A 16,556-nucleotide genomic window follows, 5' to 3' on the forward strand; every position below is an offset into this window, starting at 1 on the left:
ATTCTAAGTTCTAATTGCTTTTTTACATATATCTTAACCAGTAATTCAGGAATGAGTGTACCTTTAAAAGCACCAGCACATTCACAGTACAGTTTCCTCGAGGTGAAAGATGGACTGATTCCAGGAGACCCTCAGCGATCACCGCAGTCTCTACCGATGGGTATCAAACACAGACCTTGACCCAGTTCAATAAATATTTGTCCACCCCCAATGAACCCTCATGTCATATGTGGCGTTAATCCAGTCCCTCCTTCGTTTTTATTGCGAACTTCTGTTATCCACGAACACTCGTGTGACGTTTTCAGACGGACGAAAGCTTATTTTCCATCTCCAGTGGATGTCTGCTTTAGATTGCACTATGTGGCGTCTTCTCGCTGGGTTCGTGCTTCTGCTCTGTGCTGCAGGTAAAGAGAAAAAACAGGAAGAAAACATGATAATATGACACATTTCCTGTGATGTTTTGAACACTAAACGTGTTGAAAAGTTGATTCATTGAATTTTGATCTCTCTGTGTTTTCATCCCCAGATGCCACACCAGTTGGTGGCCGCAGAACAGTTCCTGATTTTGGAAAGATGTATCATGTCAAAGGTGCGTTTCTGCCTAATTACACAGTACAGCCCAGTACAGGACACTTCTTTTTCAGTATGTTACATGTACCTCTTTTATGTAGGTGAGCTGACTTTGCCTTATTCTAGTGATGGGCTAAAGGAACCGTTTGAAGTTTGGTACGACCTTGAGGGGAACAGAAGTCGCATCGACTATCGTAATAGTCAGTGATCTTCTCATGATAAAGTCACATAATGTTAAAATCAAAATAGATTATGTATGCAGCTTCTCTTCATTGATGCTCTCTACACAGGTACAGTGCGCACTTTTCTGATTGGAAACGACTTTGATTATGGTGCCATTTATCAGATCACACCAGTTACCACTGACACTGAAATCCAAGCTATTAAATATTTCCAGCTTAATGGTACAAAGGAGGATCCAATACGTCCACAGGCAGCACTGCCTGATCTGCAGGGCTTTGAAGTATGTACTATAGAACACAACAGTTATTTAGAAAAATGTCTCAGGGGCCGTTTACACGACACCATGTTCAGTGACATCGCCAACTACTGGCCTGGCAGCAGAATACAGCGATTTAGGTCGTTTTTGCGGATCCTTGTGAACGGGATCGTTTTGACAACGTTGTCGTCTGTTCATCCATCCATCCATCCATCTTCTACCGCTTATCCGGGACCGGGTTGCGGGGGCAGCAGTCTAAGCAGGGATGCCCAGACTTCCCTCTCCCTAGACACTTCCTCCAGCTCTTCCGGGGGGACACCGAGGCGTTCCCAGGCCAGCCGGGAGACATAGTCTCTCCAGCATGTCCTAGGTCTTCCCCGGGGTCTCCTCCCGGTGGGACATGCCCGGAACACCTTCCCGGGAAGGCGTCCAGGAGGCATCCGGAAAAGATGCCCGAGCCACCTCAACTGACCCCTCTCGATGTGGAGGAGCAGCGGCTCTACTCTGAGCTCCTCCCGAGTGACCGAGCTTCTCACCCTATCTCTAAGGGATCGCCCAGCCACCCTGCGGAGAAAGCTCATTTCGGCCGCTTGTATCCGGGATCTTGTCCTTTCGGTCATGAACCACAGCTCATGACCATAGGTGAGAGTAGGAACGTAGATTGACCGGTAAATCGAGAGCTTCGCCTTGCGGCTCAGCTCCTTCTTCACCACGACAGACCGGTACAGGGACCGCATTACTGCAGAAGCGGCACCGATCCGCCTGTCAATCTCCCGTTCCATCCTTCCCTCACTCGTGAACAAGACCCCAAGATACTTGAACTCCTCCACTTGAGGCAGGAGCTCTCCACCAACCTGAAGCGGGCAAACCACCCTTTTCCGACTGAGAACCATGGCCTCGGATTTGGAGGTGCTGATTCTCATCCCAGCCGCTTCACACTCGGCTGCAAACCGTCCCAGTGCATGCTGGAGGTCCTGGTTTGATGAGGCCAGCACGACAACATCATCCGCAAAGAGCAGAGATGAAATCGTGTGGTCCCCAAACCTGACCCCCTCCGGCCCCTGGCTGCGCCTAGAAATTCTGTCCATAAAAATTATGAACAGAACCGGTGACAAAGGGCAGCCCTGCCGGAGTCCAACATGCACCGGGAACAAGTCTGACTTACTGCCGGCAATGCGAACCAAGCTCCTGCTCCGGTCGTACAGGGACTGGATAGCCCTTAGCAAAGGGCCCCGAACCCCATACTCCCAGAGCACCCTCCACAAGATGCCACGAGGGACACAGTCGAATGCCTTCTCCAAATCCACAAAGCACATGTGGATTGGTTGGGCAAACTCCCATGAGCCCTCCAGCACCCTGTAGAGGGTATAGAGCTGGTCCAGTGTTCCACGACCGGGACGAAAACCACACTGTTCCTCCTGAATCCGAGGTTCTACCATCGGCCGGATTCTCCTCTCCAGTACCCTGGCATAGACTTTCCCAGGGAGGCTGAGAAGTGTGATCCCCCTATAGTTGGAGCACACCCTCCGGTCTCCCTTCTTGAAAAGAGGGACCACCACCCTGGTCTGCCAGTCCAAAGGCACTGTCCCCGACCGCCACGCGATGCTGCAGAGGCGTGTCAACCAAGACAGCCCCACAACATCCAGAGATTTGAGGTACTCAGGGCGGATCTCATCCACCCCCGGTGCCTTGCCACCGAGGAGTTTCTTGACTACCTCGGTGACTTCAGCTTGGGTGATGGACGAGTCCACCTCCGAGCCCTCAGCCTCTGCTTCCTCAATGGAAGTCGTGATGGCGGGATTGAGGAGATCCTCGAAGTATTCCTTCCACCGTCCGGTGATATCCCCAGTCGAGGTCAACAGCTGCCCACCTCCACTGTAAACAGCGTTGGTAGGGCACTGCTTCCCCCTCCTGAGGCGCCGGACGGTTTGCCAGAATCTCTTCGAGGCCGACCGATAGTCCTTCTCCATGGCCTCACCGAACTCCTCCCAGGCCCGAGTTTTTGCCTTCACAACCACCCGGGCTGCAGTCCGCTTGGCCCGTCGGTACCCATCAGCTGCCTCAGGAGTCCCACAAGCCAGCCAGGCCCGATAGGACTCCTTCTTCAGCTTGACGGCATCCCTTACTTCCGGTGTCCACCACCGGGTTCGGGGATTGCCGCCTCGACAGGCACCGGAGACCTTATGGCCACAGCTCCAAGTGGCCGCGTTGACAATGGAGGTGGAGAACATGGTCCACTCGGACTCAATATCTCCAGACTCCCTCGGGATCTGGTCGAAGCTCTGCCGGAGGTGGGAGTTGAAGATCTCTCTGACAGGAGATTCGGCCAAACGTTCCCAACAGACCCTCACAATACGTTTGGGTCTGCCGAGTCTGTCCAGCTTCCTCCCCTGCCATCGGATCCAACTCACCACCAGGTGGTGATCAGTTGACAGCTCCGCCCCTCTCTTCACCCGAGTGTCCAAGACATACGGCCGAGGGTCGGATGAAACGACCACAAAGTCGATCATCGACCTCCGGCCTAGGGTGTCCTGGTGCCATGTGCACTGATGGACACCCTTATGCTTGAACATGGTGTTCGTTATGGACAAGCTTTAACTAGCACAGAAGTCCAATAACAGAACACCGCTCGGGTTCAGATCAGGGGGGCGGTGACTCCAAGAAGACTCCAAGAAGGCCGGGTACTCTGCACTGCCGTTCGGCCCGTAGGCACACACGACAGTGAGAGACCTATCCCCGACCCGAAGGCGCAGGGAAGCGACCCTCTCGTTCACCGGGGTGAACTCCAACACGTGGCGGCTGAGCTGGGGGGCTATAAGCAAACCCACACCAGCCCGCCGCCTCTCACCATGGGCAACTCCAGAGTGGTGAAGAGTCCATCCTCTCTCGAGGAGTGTGGTTCCAGAGCCCAAGCCGTGCATAGAGGTGATCCCAACTATCTCTAGTCGGAATCTCTTAACCTCACGCACAACCTCAGGCTCCTTCCCCGCCAGAGAGGTGACGTTCCATGTCCCTAGAGCTAGATTCCGCGTCCAGCGATCGGGTTGTCTAGGCCCCCGCCTTCGACTGCCGCCCGATCCACTTAGCACCGGCCCCTTACGGTCCCTCCTGCAGGTGGTGGGTCCACGGGAGGGTGGCCCCACGTCGGTCCTTCGGGCTGAGCCCGGCCGGACCCCATGGGGGGAGGCCCGACCACCAGGCGCTCGCATACGAGCCCCAACCCCGGGCCTGGCTCCAGGGTGGGGCCCCAGCAGCGCCATACCGGGCGACGTCACGGTCCTCGTTTTTTTTTTGCATCATAAGGGTTTTTGAACCGCTCTTAGTCTGACCCGTCACCTAGGACCTGTTTGCCTTGGGAGACCCTACCAGGGGCATATAGCCCCAGACAACATAGCTCCTTGGGTCATTCGGGTACTCAAACGTCGTCTGTTCAATTAAATTCAATTAACATTTATTTGTATAGTGCATTTCACAATACATATTGTTTCAAAGCTTTACAGAAAAGGCATGTCTACAATTTAGAGTGATTTGTTATCAGAGGTGACTGTCCAAGTTATTTATTTCAGAAATGTACATCTACAAATCACACAGTTAGCTAATAATGTATTAATTTATACAATGTATTAATTTAAAGCAGAAACAATGAGCTCATTGAAGTAATGAATACATGTTTGTTAACAAATGATTAGGATACATAGAAAAATGTAGCATTGATCTATGTTGATTCAGCGCTTGCTTCATCTGAAGTCCGCAGGAGTTGGCGTCGTCTCTTCACAGGTGTTATGATCATCTGAAGTCTTCATAAGAGGCTAGATCCATACTGGAGCTGACATACTCTCTAGTTAACTCAGGAGAATAGAGAAGCAAATGGAAAATAATTAGCGTAGCTGTTGTTCATAACTTTAAGCAAAGATAATTATGTGCATTTCATCTGATATAACTGGAGTATAAGGTTATGAGATGCATTATATGAATGCTAGGCTAAAGAGATGCGTCTTTAGTCTAGATTGAGAGGGAGTCTGAGGCCCGAACATTATCAGGAAGACTTTCCAGAGTTTAGGAGCCAATTGTGAAAATGCTCTCCCTCCTTTAGTGGACTTAGATATTCTAGGTACCATCAGAAGCCCTGAGTTTTGTGATCTTAAAGAGTGTGATGGATTGAAGGGCGATAGAAGATCAATTAAATACACAGGAGCTGAACCATCTGTATGCGAAACATCCTTTTTCCGTTTTTAGTACATCGTTGGCGTGTAAACAGCCCCTCAGTGTTGTTGTTTTTTGTCCGAATGATGAAAGTCAATGGGGTCCAATGTTGTTTTGGACTCCACTGACTTTCATTGTATAGACAAAAACAGTTGAAACATAATCCAAAATGTCTTGTGCTATGTAGAAGAAAGTCAAACAGGTTTAGAAAGATATGAACAACATTAAATCCCATAGATTCAAATAACTGTAATGCAAACCAACAATGAGGATGAAATTTGTATAAAATCATTGTTTTGCAGTTTGAGAAGATGGAGGATTACGCAGGTGTTCAGTGTGAGGTCTGGAAAAAGGTCACACAGGCTGGTCATAAGAAGAACACGTATCGTCTGTGGGTCACACGTCCAGAGGGAAATGATTCCCCAGCCGTCCCATACCACTATGAGATGATGGGCTTCAACACTCTCTTGGAGTCTCACAATGACAAATACATGATTGACTACAGTGACTTCAGTCCTCGAACTGAGTCCGACATTTTCACTCCACCTGGAGGTAACTGGAGAACACACATTCAATGACATGCCTTTGTCCGTCTCTTTTACTCTTTCAGACCATCTAATCAAATGTTCACTGAGGTTTTATGTGTCTAGATATGACATATGAGGAGTTTCCGGATCCTCCTGAGGAGCGTCAAATATTGGCCAACCCCCTTCAAGACTATGTCCACACCTCTCCTGTTAGCCACGCCCACCGCTTGTTCGGCCCCTTTAAGGAGAAGTTTAAACGTCAGTATGCAAGTGAGAAGGAGCACGAGGAGCGCGAGAGCTACTTTGTACATTCTCTTCGGTGAGGAAAAACAAATCTGTGATCAATCTGTGAACTTGTCTGATTTAAGATGCATATGTTTTTTTTGTTTAACATCCTCTTCCTCCTCAGGCATGTGCACTCTATGAACAGAGCCGGTCTTACATTCAGCCTCGGTATCAACCACTTCGCTGATCGGTCAAAGACAGAGAAGGCCAGGATGACAGGAGGTTTATTATTTCGAGATAAGAAAAAGGCTGTTACAAAATAGTCCTTACACATTTCTTTGAGTCTGTTGCCAACATATGATACAGTATGATAAACTTTCTCAGATTAAGTGTTTTTGCAAGAGTTTGTCATTAAAATCTAAAGGTTAAATCATTGTTTTAAGTAGTTTAACTAACTTAAACTGTCCTCTGATGAGAATAGTGGTAATTTAATCTTTTTCTAAATCATCATCATAATTACATTTGGTTTAATTGAGTATCTGCATCTTCAAGCTATTTTGGCAAAATGTATAATTTTCAGTTTATGGTTTGTAGCTGGTCTTCAGTGTATAAAGTGTTGATGATGACATTGCTTATCAAATCCCAAATGTAATGAAATACTAATGATTGAAATACTGATTAAAGCCATAAGTTTTGTCTTTGATTAAACGTATACATAACATCAGTTCTGACCAAAGATTTTGTATCAAATCAATAAGTACATTTTTGTCAGACTATTCAAAAATCTGTTTTAAAACCAGTGTTTACTTTTACTTAAATTAGGCTGATTTTTCTAAAAAGAAATAAAAATGAATATAAAAATTCAATAAATCAGGTTTTTGGATTTATTTCACAATATGGAAGAAAAGAGTTGTTGTGGCTTCCGTTTGATTGCTACTTTAACGCTTGAGGTTTTGAAGGTTTGAAAGGGTTAAAAATGTTGTAAAATTAAACGTCAGTATGCAAGCGCGAGATCTACTTTGTACATAGGCCTACTCTGGTGAGGAAAAACAAAACTAGATATTTAGTGATGTAAAATGACATCGTAAAAATAGACATCTATTATTTACATAATCGATTAAATAAGCAATACTGTACGAGTGTCTATGCCCGGTAGCCTGGGAAAACCCAGACAACTTCCGGCAAATTTAGATTTGCTCTGCAAGTAGTCTGGCAAAGAGCCCATTCAAGCCGATTTCTAATCCGTCGAAATTGCGGCACCAATCAGAAACTTTGGGGCGGGCTTTACACAATGACGATCGCTCTGATTGGTTTTAGGTCTATCCAATTGCGCCCAGAGGCATTTGAGTGACGTCCGTTGGTGACGCCCCTTTGGAAATGAGTTATTAATGAAGCTTTGCCAGACCATAACTCAGTTACTACTGAGAATGGTCTGGTTTTAACTAGAGCCCGACCGATATATCGGCAGGCCGATATTGTCGGCCGATATTAGGCATTTTCAAAACTATCGGTATCGGCATTTATAACGGCCGATAAATAAATATTTCAAAAATAAAATAAAAACGGACGAAACACCCTTCAACCATGTTATGAGTGTTGGCGTTGTATAGTTAGTCCACCAGAGGGCACTCTACACCGTCCCTGTTGGCAACACTCGTGTATAATGCACCACACATTCCAACATGATGCAACCTGCTGATCCAGCCAGAGTCGGGCAGAGAGAACCGCGAGAGAGATCATCGGTGAAGTGTGTTCATGGTGAGTTGGTAACGACTCACGAGACATACATTGCTTGAATAACAATTAAAAGAACATCCCTATCACAGGGCTGCCAACTTTTGAGTTTAGCTTGGAGTGAGATTTTTTTGGATGGGGGGGGGGGGGGGGGGGTGTGATTGGTGATTTTGTGATTGTCAAAATATTTGGTAACTATGGTAATTTGGTAATTTTATGAAGTTTAGTGACAACATGTTTACATTGTACAATGACTGGTAGGATACAGTTTTTATTATTGCTTGACAAAAATTTCAAGATTTCAATTCCATTCTTGTGATTTGATTCAGATTTTGATTCAATATTGACTAATTTGGATACATGTTTATTTTAAATTTTATTTAAAAAAATAATCTCACCTAATGCTGTAAACATAGAGGGCCCAATCTGCTGGTATTATTAAAGGTTAAAAATAACAAATTAAATTAAATATAATGCAGTTTTTGTTATAATAACAATTATTTAATGACATATTAATTTTTTTATTTATAACTTTATTTGTATAGGGACAGTACAAAAAAACATGATCCCAGTCAAAACTGGAACATATGTATTGCACAGAGAATATAGCAAAAGCTAATTTGCATCTCAGGTCCCTAGAAAGGCTTTTCTAAACAAAATAAAAAATAAAAACAAAAAATAAAACTACTACTCAGAATAAAACTACCACAATATGTCACTTATAGACATTCAAATACCTACCTAAATTATACATATTAGAATGGAGCTTTCAACTCTGGCATAAAAAAAAACTTTTACATTAAATGACACTTTTACATACAAAAATTATTACATTTAAATATGCGTGCAGTTCTGGTTTATTTTAAACGCTTTACATAAGTAAAAACATAATAAATATGTAATATAGTGCTCAGCAAAATGTCCTCTCTAGCTATTTTTTTCTATTCAATTAACATGCTATGGTCATTAAATGGCTTTCCTGAGGTAAATGTAACGTTATGTGACATAATTGTTCTCCTGCTGTTATATTGACCTCTTTCGTGGTTGAAAAACACTAATTAGTCGATATTATGTATACTTTCGGTAAGTTGTACTGCATCTTTAAATAAAAAAGTAACAGATGATCGGTTCACGTGCACTTGAACTGATAGGCGCTCAGCGATCTGTCACGTCACATTTACAAGCGCCAAACGCATTTTTATCTCTTTGCTCCGCAATTTTTCTGTGCGTGAGAAAATGAATGTGTGGCGTGAGAGCGTGTGAAAAGTGTCAATTGCGTGTGTCTCACGCTCAATGCGTGAGAGTTGGCAGCCCTGCTATCAGTTCTCTTAACTCAAATAAGGATGACAAAATTCGTGACTCATGTACAGTTTTGCTGCGGTTAAATAAGCCGAGAGTGAAGCGGAACAACGCGACGTAGGCTATATTCACATAAAATGTTAACACTGCAGTTCACAAAAGTTCATAATGTGCATGTGCTTTAATGCTTTGTCGGTTAAACATTTAATTTTAAATGCTGATGCGCTGTTCTAACGTGTGCGTTTCTCAGCGCGTGAAGCTCACATGCACTAAAAGCCTTTCTACCAGCGCCTGGATACTGGACTAAGTTATCTTTCGAGTATTATTGTGCTAATACTGTTAAATACACACAATATTTACATAAACAAAGTCGGTTGTCTAAAGTGAAGGCAAAATTGAGAGAAAATCTGCTTGTCAAATGCGTGTACATTAGACGTGTCGTGCTCAGCTCTTAAAGAGACAGTAGCAATTGTAAACACATTGCCTCTTGTCCTTAAAGGGATAGTTCACCCAATAATAAAAATGATCTCATTATTTACAGGCACTCTAATGTTGTTCCAACTGTATTAATTTCCTTCTAATATTTTTCTAATATTAATAGTTGTGAATGTGGAATGTGGAAAGAATGTGGGTAACCAAACAGTAGCTGGTCCCCATTGACTTCCAAAGGAGAAAAATATACTATGGAAGTCACTGGGGTACATCAACTGTTTGGTTACCCACATTCATCCAAATAACTTATTTTCAACAGAAGAAAAAAACAACTTGAGAGAGTAAATTATGACAATTTGAATTTGTTGTCAATTTTAATGTGAAATTGTTGTTTTTGTTCAAAGGACTAAACGTTTAGTCTTAAAAAAAATCTTAAGTTTGTATTTTTATACATTTTATTTATCAGAACTTTAATATATTTTGATGTTCCTCTGTTCTGTTGTGACAATAAAAGAAACAAGTTTCTTTTTAAAATGCATTATCATATTATTTTAGTTAAAACTCATAAATAACTACAAATAACTAATGTTAGGGAAATTTGTTAATGTTTTGTTGCGCGTTTCTGAAAAATAAATAAAAAATATCGTCCGATATATCGGAATATCGGATTTTAAAACCAACAAATATTTGTACCGGTATCGGCCTTCAAAATCCTTTATCGGTCGGGCTCTAGTACCCATCAAAAGTTTGTACACACCAATTGTAAAGTGTGTCCAAACTTACTGTACTATAATACACATAAATAATATTGCTACTGTATTATAATATACACATAAATAATATCGGCCGATATATCGGTATCTGGCTTTTTTTTATCGGTATCGGCATCGGCGCCCAAAAATCCATATCGGTCGGGCTCTAGTTTTAACCAAGCTATATGCTATGTTGTGAATATGGTCATGGCTAAAAACATTTGGAATGACAATGGTAATCCCTCATGTAGGCTATGTCTAACAGGAGGTCAATTATAATAATTAATATTCATAATTATAGCTGCTTCTAGCACTGTATGTGTGCTGATCTGCTGACAAAGATATTTCAACCAAAATAACAACCAAAAAGAAGTCGTCTTAAACAAAAATGTTCATAGTTGTCGCAACAATAAACCGCTTTTCCACCGAAAAGCAGTGGAATTTTTAGGGCCTTTTTTTTATTTTTATTTTTTTACAAGTAGTACTAGTAAGCAGTCTTTGAACTTACCTTATTTTTACATCCTCTTCCTCCTCAGGCTTGTGCACTCTTCAAACAGAGCCGGTCTTACATTCAGCCTCGGTATCAATGACTTCGCCGATTGGTCAAAGGCAGAGATGGCCAGGATGAGAGGACGCTTACATGTTGCGGAATAGAAAAAGGTAGTTACAAAGCCCTCATACATTTCTTTTGAGTATGTTGCCAATGTATGTATTAACAAGTAGCTCAACTAACTTAAACTGTCCTCTGATGAGAAAATTGTTTTCATCTTTTCAGGGCTGCAAAAATTAATCGATAATGTTCATAATCGGTGACGGATCGTTTATTGCACGGAAAGCATCCTCCAGTCACGTCACTTTAAAGCAGTGAATAACGCATTTCTATGAACAATACCTATCATAAACATCAAAAACACAGAATTAGCTGCTGTTGGAAAAGTGCACATCCCGTGGGGTCATAAACATAATGCCTAATAATGACATAAGTAGTGTTGGCCTACTACTATTAATATGTTTATGAGTGAGCGTGTGTTTAGTTTGGGCTTTTTTCGGTACTTTGTTTTGCACAAAGTATAGCATAGCCTACATTATAGATATATAATTTATTATATTTGCTTTCATAGCCTTCAATTTATTGTTTTGAGGACAATATTGGGCAAGATGTGGAATAATTTTTTTAAATTAAAATGCCTTTTTTAATCCAATTATTTGAAGACACAATAAACAGATTAATCAATTATCGAATTGTATAACTGAATAAGTGCATTTGTTTAAATGGAGTGTCTTCATTTTTAACTTATTTTGCTAAATGTATCATTTTAATGTATGGCTTGAAGTCTGTTTGCTTGACATTTTTGGTCAACCCAAAATGTAATAAAATACTAACTAAACAACACTATTCAATAAATAAGTTCTGAAATTGATAACCTTTTGTGTCAGACTTTTTCAATAATTTGTTTTAAAACCAGTGGTTACATTTACTTACATTAGCATGAATAAAACAATTAGACACCCTTATAATTGTAATATATTATTTTACATTTTATTACATTTATTTTCTTTTTTTATTTAACTTGACATTTTTTTCCACTGTGCCAGTAGCTCATCTCATGTTTAAGTCAATATCTTTTTCACAGTTCAGTTTCTTCCTCTAAATTATTCCTTAATCCTGCCTAATTCCATCCTAATACATTCTTTCTTGTTTTATGACTCCATCTACCATTTAATTGCCTTTAATATCCCAGCATGTAGCCATACCCACAAAAAGTATATCATATTTAGAATTATAAAGTTTATGTAGTATTAAATTTTTTCAAAAATAATGGTCTTGCAGTGAACTCTTTTCCTTATACAGGTGAAAACTGAAGAAGAGCCTGAGCAAATAACCTCTACCCATTCTAATGCCTATGAAATAGCAAATATTTCAGCTGCAAACACAGAAAGACCATCATTTAGTCACTGACGTGAGAAATAAACATGATCCATCTACATATTTGAACATGTTGAACATTTTTTTACACCGATGACATCAATCTCATAAATAGCTAAAGAGTATATAAATAGTTTAATCTACTATTTACATACACATTAGCTATTTATGTAGGAGATTGATCAATTTTATCACTGTAAATCAATGTTCAACACACTGAACTTCAGCCCATTGTAAACAGTGCTTTATATAACATACACTTTTTTTTCCTACAAATTCAAAACACTCAAACAACCACTGAAGAGCTGGCCAGTCTTCAATTTGAGCCTATATTACAGTAGTTTAAAGTTAATTTAATTCTAAGTTTTAATTGCTTTTTTACATATATCTTAACCAGTAATTCAGGAATGAGTGTACCTTTAAAAGCACCAGCACATTCACAGTACATTTCCCTCGAGGTGAAAGATGGACTGATTCCAGGAGACCCTCAGCGATCACCCCCGCAGTCTCTACCGATGGGTATCAAACACAGACCTTGACCCAGTTCAATAAATATTTGTCCACCCACGATGAACCCTCATGTAATATGTGACGTTAATCCAGTCCCTCCTTCGTGTGTTTATATTGCGAACTTCTGTTATCCACGAACACTCGTTAGACGTTTTCAGACGGACGAAAGCTTATTTTCCATCTCCAGTGGATGTTTGTAGCTTTAGATTGCACTATGTGGCGTCTTCTCGCTGGGTTCGTGCTTCTGCTCTGTGCTGCAGGTAAAGAGAAAAAACAGGAAGAAAACATGATAATATGACACATTTCCTGTGATGTTTTGAACACTAAACGTGTTGAAAAGTTGATTCAGTGAATTTTGATCTCTCTGTGTTTTCATCCCCAGATGCCACACCAGTTGGTGGCAGAACAGTTCCTGATTTTGGAAAGATGTATCATGTCAAAGGTGCATTTCTACCTAATTACACAGTGCATCCCAGTACAGGACACTTCTTTTTCAGTATGTTACATGTACCTCTTTTATGTAGGTGAGCTGTCTTTGCCTTATTCTGGTGATGGGATAAAGGAACCGTTTGAAGTTTGGTACGACCTTGAGGGGAACAGAAGTCGCATCGACTATCGTAATAGTCAGTGATCTTCTCACGATAAAGTCACATAATGTTAAAATCAAAATATATTATGAATGCAGCTTCTCTTCATTGATGCTCTCTATACAGGTACAGTGCGCACTTTTCTGATTGGAAACGACTTTGATTATGGTGCCATTTACCAGATCACACCAGTTACCACTGACACTGAAATCCAAGCTATTAAATATTTCCAGCTTAATGGTACAAAGGAGGATCCAATACGTCCACAGGCAGCACTGCCTGATCTGCAGGGCTTTGAAGTATGTACTATTATCAGAGGTGACTGTCCAAGTTATTTATTTCAGAAATGTACATTTACAAATCACACAGTTACCTAATAATGTATTCATTTATTCAATGTATTAATTTAAGGCAGAAACAATGAGCTCATTGAACTAATGAATGTTTGTTAACAAATGATTAGGATATATAGAAAAATGTACCATTGATGCATGTTGATTCAGCGCTTGCTTCATCTGAAGTCCTCGCAGGAGTTGGCGTCGTCTCTTCACAGGTGTTATGATCATCTGAAGTCTTCATAAGAGGCTGGATCCAAACTGGAGCTGACATACTCTCTAGTTAACTCAGGAGAATAGAGAAGCAAATGGAAAATAATTAGCGTAGCTGTTGTTCATAACTTTAAGCAAAGATAATTATGTGCATTTCATCTGATATAACTGGAGTATAAGGTTATGAGATGCATTATATGAATGCTAGGCTAAAGAGATGTGTCTTTAGTCTAGATTTAAACAGGGAGAGCGAGGCCCGAACATTATCAGGAAGACTTTCCAGAGTTTAGGAGCCAAATGTGAAAATGCTCTGCCACCTTTAGTGGACTTAGATATTCTAGGTACCATCAGAAGCCCTGAGTTTTGTGATCTTAAAGAGCGTGATGGATTGTAGGGCGATAGAAGATCAATTAAATACACAGGAGCTGAACCATCTGTATGCGAAACATCCTTTTTCCGTTTTTAGTACATCGTTGGCGTGCAAACAGCCCCTCAGTGTTGTTGTTTTTTGTCCGAATGATGAAAGTCAATGGGGTCCAATGTTGTTTTGGACTCCACTGACTTTCATTGATTGTATAGATAAAAACAGTTGCAACATAATCCAAAATGTCTCATGCTATGTAGAAGAAAGTCAAACAGGTTTAGAAAGATATGAACAACATTAAATCCCATAGATTCAAATAACTGTAATGCAAACCAACAATGAGGATGAAATTTGTATAAAATCATTGTTTTGCAGTTTGAGAAGATGGAGGATTACGCAGGTGTTCAGTGTGAGGTCTGGAAAAAGGTCACACAGGCTGGTCATAAGAAGAACACATATCGTCTGTGGGTCACACGTCCAGAGGGAAATGATTCCCCAGCCGTCCCGTACCACTATGAGATGATGGGCTTCAACACTCTCTTGGAGTCTCACAATGACAAATACATGATTGACTACAGTGACTTCAGTCCTCGAACTGAGTCCGACATTTTCACTCCACCTGGAGGTAACTGGAGAACACACATTCAGTGACATGCCTTTGTCCGTCTCTTTTACTCTTACAGACCATCTAATAAAATGTTCACTGAGGTTTTATGTGTCTAGATATGACATATGAGGAGTTTCCGGATCCTCCTGAGGAGCGTCAAATATTGGCCAACCCCCTTCAAGACTATGTCCACACCTCTCCTGTTAGCCACGCCCACCGTTTGTTCGGCCCCTTTAAGGAGAAGTTTAAACGTCAGTATGAAAGTGAGAAGGAGCACGAGGAGCGTGAGAGCTACTTTGTACATTCTCTTCGGTGAGGAAAAACAAATCTGTGAGCAATCTGTGAACTTGTCTGATTTAAGATGCATATGCTTTTTTTGTTTAACATTCTCTTCCTCCTCAGGCATGTGCACTCTATGAACAGAGCCGGTCTCACATACAGTCTCGGTATCAATGACTTCTCTGATTGGTCAAAGGCAGAGTGGGCCAGGATGACAGGAGGTTTATTAATTCCAGATAAGAAAAAGGCTGTTACAAAATAGTCCTTACACATTTCTTTGAGTCTGTTGCCAACATATGATACAGTATGATAAACTTTCCCAGATTAAGTGCTTTTGCAAGAGTTTGTCATTAAAATCTAAAGGTTAAAAAAAAAAGTTAAATCATTGTTTTAAGTAGTTCAAGTTACTTAAACTGTCCTCTGATGAGAATAGTGGTAATTTAATCTTTTTCTAAATCATCATCATAATTACATTTGGTTTAATTGAGTATCTGCATCTTCAAGCTATTTTGGCAAAATGTATAATTTTCAGTTTATGGTTTGTAGCTGGTCTTCTGTGTATAAAGTGTTGATGATGACATTGCTTATCAAATCCCAAATGTAATGAAATACTAATGATTGAAATACTGATTAAAGCCATAAGTTTTGTCTTTGATTAAACGTATACATAACATCAGTTCTGACCAAAGATTTTGTATCAAATCAATAAGTACATTTTTGTCAGACTATTCAAAAATCTGTTTTAAAACCAGTGTTTACTTTTACTTAAATTAGGCTGATTTTTCTAAAAAGAAATAAAAATGAATATAAAAATTCAATAAATCAGGTTTTTGGATTTATTTCACAATATGGAAGAAAAGAGTTGTTGTGGCTTCCGTTTGATTGCTACTTTAACGCTTGAGGTTTTGAAGGTTTGAAAGGGTTAAAAATGTTGTAAAATTAAACGTCAGTATGCAAGCGCGAGATCTACTTTGTACATAGGCCTACTCTGGTGAGGAAAAACAAAACTAGATATTTAGTGATGTAAAATGACATCGTAAAAATAGACATCTATTATTTACATAATCGATTAAATAAGCAATACTGTACGAGTGTCTATGCCCGGTAGCCTGGGAAAACCCAGACAACTTCCGGCAAATTTAGATTTGCTCTGCAAGTAGTCTGGCAAAGAGCCCATTCAAGCCGATTTCTAATCCGTCGAAATTGCGGCACCAATCAGAAACTTTGGGGCGGGCTTTACACAATGACGATCGCTCTGATTGGTTTTAGGTCTATCCAATTGCGCCCAGAGGCATTTGAGTGACGTCCGTTGGTGACGCCCCTTTGGAAATGAGTTATTAATGAAGCTTTGCCAGACCATAACTCAGTTACTACTGAGAATGGTCTGGTTTTAACTAGAGCCCGACCGATATATCGGCAGGCCGATATTGTCGGCCGATATTAGGCATTTTCAAAACTATCGGTATCGGCATTTATAACGGCCGATAAATAAATCCCAAATGTAATTATATACTAATGATTGAAATACTGATTAAAGCCATAAGTTTTGTCTT

General features: G+C 40.9%; 2 protein-coding genes across 3 annotated transcripts; both read left to right on the forward strand.

Moving 5' to 3' along the window:
- Nucleotides 1-292: 292 nt before the first annotated feature.
- On the forward strand, nt 293-10,850 carry LOC307163271 (counting factor associated protein D-like). Of its 2 annotated transcripts, none has more exons than XM_079879303.1 (7): nt 293-404; nt 527-589; nt 672-770; nt 861-1,033; nt 5,515-5,764; nt 5,863-6,058; nt 10,718-10,850. In XM_079879303.1, exons 1-7 carry the CDS (start codon nt 338-340, stop codon nt 10,833-10,835), a joined length of 966 nt encoding a protein of 321 aa, XP_079735429.1. In that variant the 5' UTR covers nt 293-337; the 3' UTR covers nt 10,836-10,850. The 2 variants fall into 2 exon arrangements, with proteins under 2 accessions (XP_079735429.1, XP_079735428.1); XM_079879302.1 differs by lacking the exon at nt 10,718-10,850 and adding an exon at nt 6,149-6,793.
- Nucleotides 10,851-12,766: 1,916 nt separating this feature from the next.
- Nucleotides 12,767-15,265, forward strand: LOC307163270 (counting factor associated protein D-like; the record flags this gene model as incomplete). The annotated part of the gene is made up of 7 exons (XM_079879301.1): nt 12,767-12,878; nt 13,001-13,060; nt 13,143-13,241; nt 13,332-13,504; nt 14,493-14,742; nt 14,841-15,036; nt 15,127-15,265. The coding sequence occupies exons 1-7, from the start codon at nt 12,809-12,811 to the stop codon at nt 15,263-15,265; spliced, it is 987 nt and encodes a 328-aa protein (XP_079735427.1). The 5' UTR covers nt 12,767-12,808.
- Between the last annotated feature and the right edge of the window lie 1,291 nt (nt 15,266-16,556).

This window comes from Squalius cephalus, assembly GCF_949319135.1.
Source record: "Squalius cephalus genome assembly, chromosome: 8".
In the NCBI taxonomy this organism is placed as follows: Eukaryota; Metazoa; Chordata; class Actinopteri; order Cypriniformes; family Leuciscidae; genus Squalius; species Squalius cephalus.

What these genes read in the sequence shown, in the direction of transcription:
- LOC307163271 (XM_079879302.1), top strand. Translation starts at nt 338, where the DNA reads ATGTCTGCTTTAGATTGCACTATGTGGCGTCTTCTCGCTGGGTTCGTG. An exon ending in GCTTCTGCTCTGTGCTGCAG is followed by an intron (nt 405 to 526) that starts GTAAAGAGAAAA and finishes TTTCATCCCCAG; the next exon opens with ATGCCACACCAGTTGGTGGC. An exon ending in TCGCATCGACTATCGTAATA is followed by an intron (nt 771 to 860) that starts GTCAGTGATCTT and finishes CTCTCTACACAG; the next exon opens with GTACAGTGCGCACTTTTCTG.